Source organism: Olea europaea, unplaced genomic scaffold, assembly GCF_002742605.1.
Source record: "Olea europaea var. sylvestris unplaced genomic scaffold, O_europaea_v1 scaffold11994, whole genome shotgun sequence".
NCBI lineage: Eukaryota > Viridiplantae > Streptophyta > Magnoliopsida > Lamiales > Oleaceae > Olea > Olea europaea.
Genome location: NW_019229413.1, coordinates 1 through 3,486, shown reverse-complemented (window position 1 = coordinate 3,486; position 3,486 = coordinate 1). Strand labels below are relative to the sequence as shown.

The window sequence follows — 3,486 nt, the reverse complement described above, 5'->3', positions numbered from 1 at the left end:
ATCATCATCATCATCATCATCTGTATTTCAGTGGATTGGGCATTATACTATTTCATATGTTACAGCTTTTCTGTGGACTGTCCAAGTGGTTGCACATAGAGTATCACGTATAGAGGCTTTTTACTTGTGTGATATGGAGCTGCTGAGTTTGCCAGATTATTCCTATTTGGGTCTTCTCTTCTATGTTGCTTCGTGTTTATGATACTATGCCTTGTGGTAATCCTCTTTTATTGGCCCCCAGATGTTTTGTGTTTGACTATGGAAATGGATTAAAATCTGTTGGTAGATTTCTCTCTTCCTACTCTTTCTGGATAATTATAGAAGTATGTCACTACTTTTTTATTCTAATATTCCTCTCTTAACTCGAGGACAAGAAGCATGAGAAGCTCCACTCTTCAGCGTCATTAAGTGTTAAGAGTATCATCATAGGAGTCACCCATTATCTATCGATTCATCATCTTATATTCACAGTAAAGATATGATCACCTTGTTCCAGTTCCTTCTTTTTTTTTTTCACTTCCAATATTTCACCTTCCCCTTCTTGACTATGCAGGTTATTGCGGAACGTGATTATGCTCCAGGCGATCAGGTCCAACTTGAATTCTCCTCTTGCAGCTAAATATTGATCTTCAATCTTCTAAATTTTCTTCTTCTCTTTTCTTTTTTGATTTTAAATTGCAGCATGGAACTGAGTGATGAACCTAGTGTTTATTAATTGTATTGCCAAATTGATTTCTATTTTGGTTATGCCATCTGTACACACTGGATCTAGCTAGTTGGACATCAGAGCTCTGATTCTCAGTTACATTTTGCTCAAAAATACACAACCTGCCAATTTATTTAGTCCTCGTGCAGCCAAGATTTACATTCTGTGTTACTAATGTTTCATGTGAGACTGGTACATTCAAGTCTTGTTAAAATAGCCAATCTTGGTTTTGATTGTCAATTTCTGTTCAGGTCCTGATAAGGTATGGAAAGTTTTCTAATGCTACACTCTTGTTGGACTTCGGCTTTACACTTCCTCACAACATATATGATCAGGTTAGCCTAAAGCTTGAAATTAGAAATGTCCACCATGATTTGTTTTTGGGAAAAGTGTGTACTTATTTTCTCAGATAATATGTATGATAGTTTCTGTATACCATTTTTGTATTCTTTCTGTTTTTGGCTGAACGTGTATACTTTTCTGCAGGAAATGCCATTTTACATCCATGTTTTAATATTTTATTCATATTGCTTGAAGAAGAAATTTTCGTGCTAAAGTAGGAAATTTTGTTGCAAAGCCAGAGTTGAAAACTGGAGTTTGACTACTCAGCCAGTTTACTGAATATGGGATTCTATGGTGCATGTATATAAATATAACATGATTTTTGTCTCTAAGTTGTGACTCGGAAGTGAAAAATATGCAATTTAAAATTGATTTATATGCCGCCTTTACCCAAATATCTTAGCGTGGCTTTACTTTTGTTGCTTTCAGAATTATACTGTGATGCCAACATTTTGCTGAGATATAACATTTGAAGTATTAGGTGTCCAGAGTATTCTTTGATTTAAACTTCTTTCAAAAGATATAAACCTTCTGACTAAACTGAAGATGTCAACGAGAGGCTCAATTCTTAATGAATTGTCGAAATCAGTTACAACAGTCGATTTTGCTTGAATTGGTGTAGATATTTATTTCATGTGGCTTGATAGCATGTAGTTATGCTCTGTTGTTAGTTGATACTATCAAAAGCCTAAGAAACCGAGAGAGAGGTTCTTTTTGGAAAAACTTGCTCCTTTGGTTTACCCTTTTCTCATTATATATTTGGTATCCCCTCTTCACAAGGAAAGGTAACTATATGCTATATATATGTTATACAATCCCTAAGAATCAGCTAGCATAACAGAAAGATAAAGATGAAGATAAAAATAATTCCTAATTATATATGTTAACAGATTTGGAAAAACTTGCTCCGTTGGTGCAGCCCTTTTCTCATTAATCATTATATATCGGGTATCCCTTCTTTACAAGGAAGGTAACTGTATGCTATGTATATGATATACAATCCCTACTAATCAGCTAGTATAACAGAAAAGATAATTCCTAATGATACATTAACAGATTATCATTATACATGAAATAATTTCCTTGTTTTGGTTGTTTTCACATCTTTTTAAAGGTATCCGGGACATTTGAAAATAGGTGAAGCAAGTACAAGGTTTTGAACAGTATACTATTTAACTGGCATTGGTTGCACGGATATAGAGTAAGAACTTGAGATTTTCCGTGCACTCCTAGATAAAACTAAATGGTGCTGCTCTAATTACTAGTAAATCCCAGTAAAGATATGCATATCTGTTTGAGGAATGCTGGGATTAATATACAATTGTATCTAGCTTCTTGCTTTTGTTCTAATTTACTAAATGCAGTCTGTACATGTGTGATATTTTAAACATGGGACAACTGCTTTCTTAATCTACTCCAAATTGTGGCTTCATCCTGATATACAGACATCATTCACCCAGGTTCAGATTGAGCTTAATGTGCCACATCATGACCGACTTTGTGCGATGAAATTGGAACTTTTGAATAGATATCGAGCCCCAAGCATAAAAGATGTTAATGTGTTCAGCTCTTCTGGCAACTCCTTCACAATCAAGTTGGTGCCTTTGTCTTGCAACAGTGATGTCATTTAACATTCGTTGCATTATTCTTTCTGTGGATTGAGAACAAAAGTTAACAAAGACAAGAAAACTTGGAAAGCACTAAAAGCACTTTCCTTATTGTTCACCAATTGATTTTTGAGGATCTGAGGAGAACTTGAAACAATTTTGATGCTGACTGAAAGGATATGGTTACCATAAATAGTGCTCACGAGAAAAAGAGCAAGATTTGAAATTGTCTATTTCTCACTTCGCTGCCCTTGTGGTTCAGTCTCCACAGTTGGATAGGGTGATGTCCTATATGAATGGAGATTTATGGTTGGTCTTATCTTATGCAGGTGTATCCAAGTGAAACATTGTTAAATATCAATAAGATTAGGCCCTTGTTTGGGAGAGATTTTTTCAAATTTTGTTTTTAACCAAATTCATTTCCAACCACAATTTCTCCAAAAAAAATTTATTTTTAGGTTTTGTCATTTTTCTCTACTTTTTAATACAAATTCTCCAAAAAAAGAAATCATTTTTCGGATGGAAAAATCTCTCCCAAACGAAATTTAAATTAGTTTTGTTATGGGTTAATTAGCGTCTAATATACACATTAATAATACGAGATTATATCAACATATAAATAAAATTGTAAAAAGATTGCTACAATTAGAAGAAAATTGAATGTTGAGCTGTTTCCCTTCTAGGTTAAATATAGCCCCCGTTTGAGCCCCATTATTTCTCATTACATTAAATTAAATTTTTCTCTCTCCTACTTTTAACCACACAATCTTCAACAAAATAATATGACACGTAAATAAAAAAATTTTCAACCACTCATTTAAAAAAAAAAAA

At 33.7% G+C, this 3,486-nt stretch overlaps 1 protein-coding gene across 8 annotated transcripts; it reads left to right on the top strand.

Annotated features, from left to right (window-relative positions):
* The first annotated feature begins 6 nt into the window (after nt 1-6).
* LOC111374066 lies at nt 7-3,090 on the top strand. 8 transcript variants are annotated; one of them, XR_002699062.1, is made up of 4 exons: nt 7-470; nt 554-589; nt 958-1,041; nt 2,509-3,090. XR_002699062.1 is itself a non-coding variant. In XM_022996686.1 (3 exons), the coding sequence occupies exons 1-3, from the start codon at nt 479-481 to the stop codon at nt 2,677-2,679; spliced, it is 366 nt and encodes a 121-aa protein (XP_022852454.1). In that variant the 5' UTR covers nt 7-478; the 3' UTR covers nt 2,680-3,090. The 8 variants fall into 8 exon arrangements, 2 of the variants coding, with proteins under 2 accessions (XP_022852454.1, XP_022852453.1); XR_002699065.1 differs by adding an exon at nt 2,163-2,249 and having other exon boundaries at nt 7-589; XR_002699061.1 differs by adding an exon at nt 2,163-2,249 and having other exon boundaries at nt 7-589; nt 958-1,348.
* The last annotated feature ends 396 nt before the right edge of the window (nt 3,091-3,486 follow it).

Coding starts and splice junctions, on each gene's coding strand:
- LOC111374066 (XM_022996685.1), top strand. CDS start 479: ATGATCACCTTGTTCCAGTTCCTTCTTTTTTTTTTTCACTTCCAATAT. Junction 590..957: donor ATTATGCTCCAGGCGATCAG/GTCCAACTTGAA, acceptor ATTTCTGTTCAG/GTCCTGATAAGGTATGGAAA. Junction 1,042..2,493: donor CTCACAACATATATGATCAG/GTTAGCCTAAAG, acceptor CCTGATATACAG/ACATCATTCACCCAGGTTCA.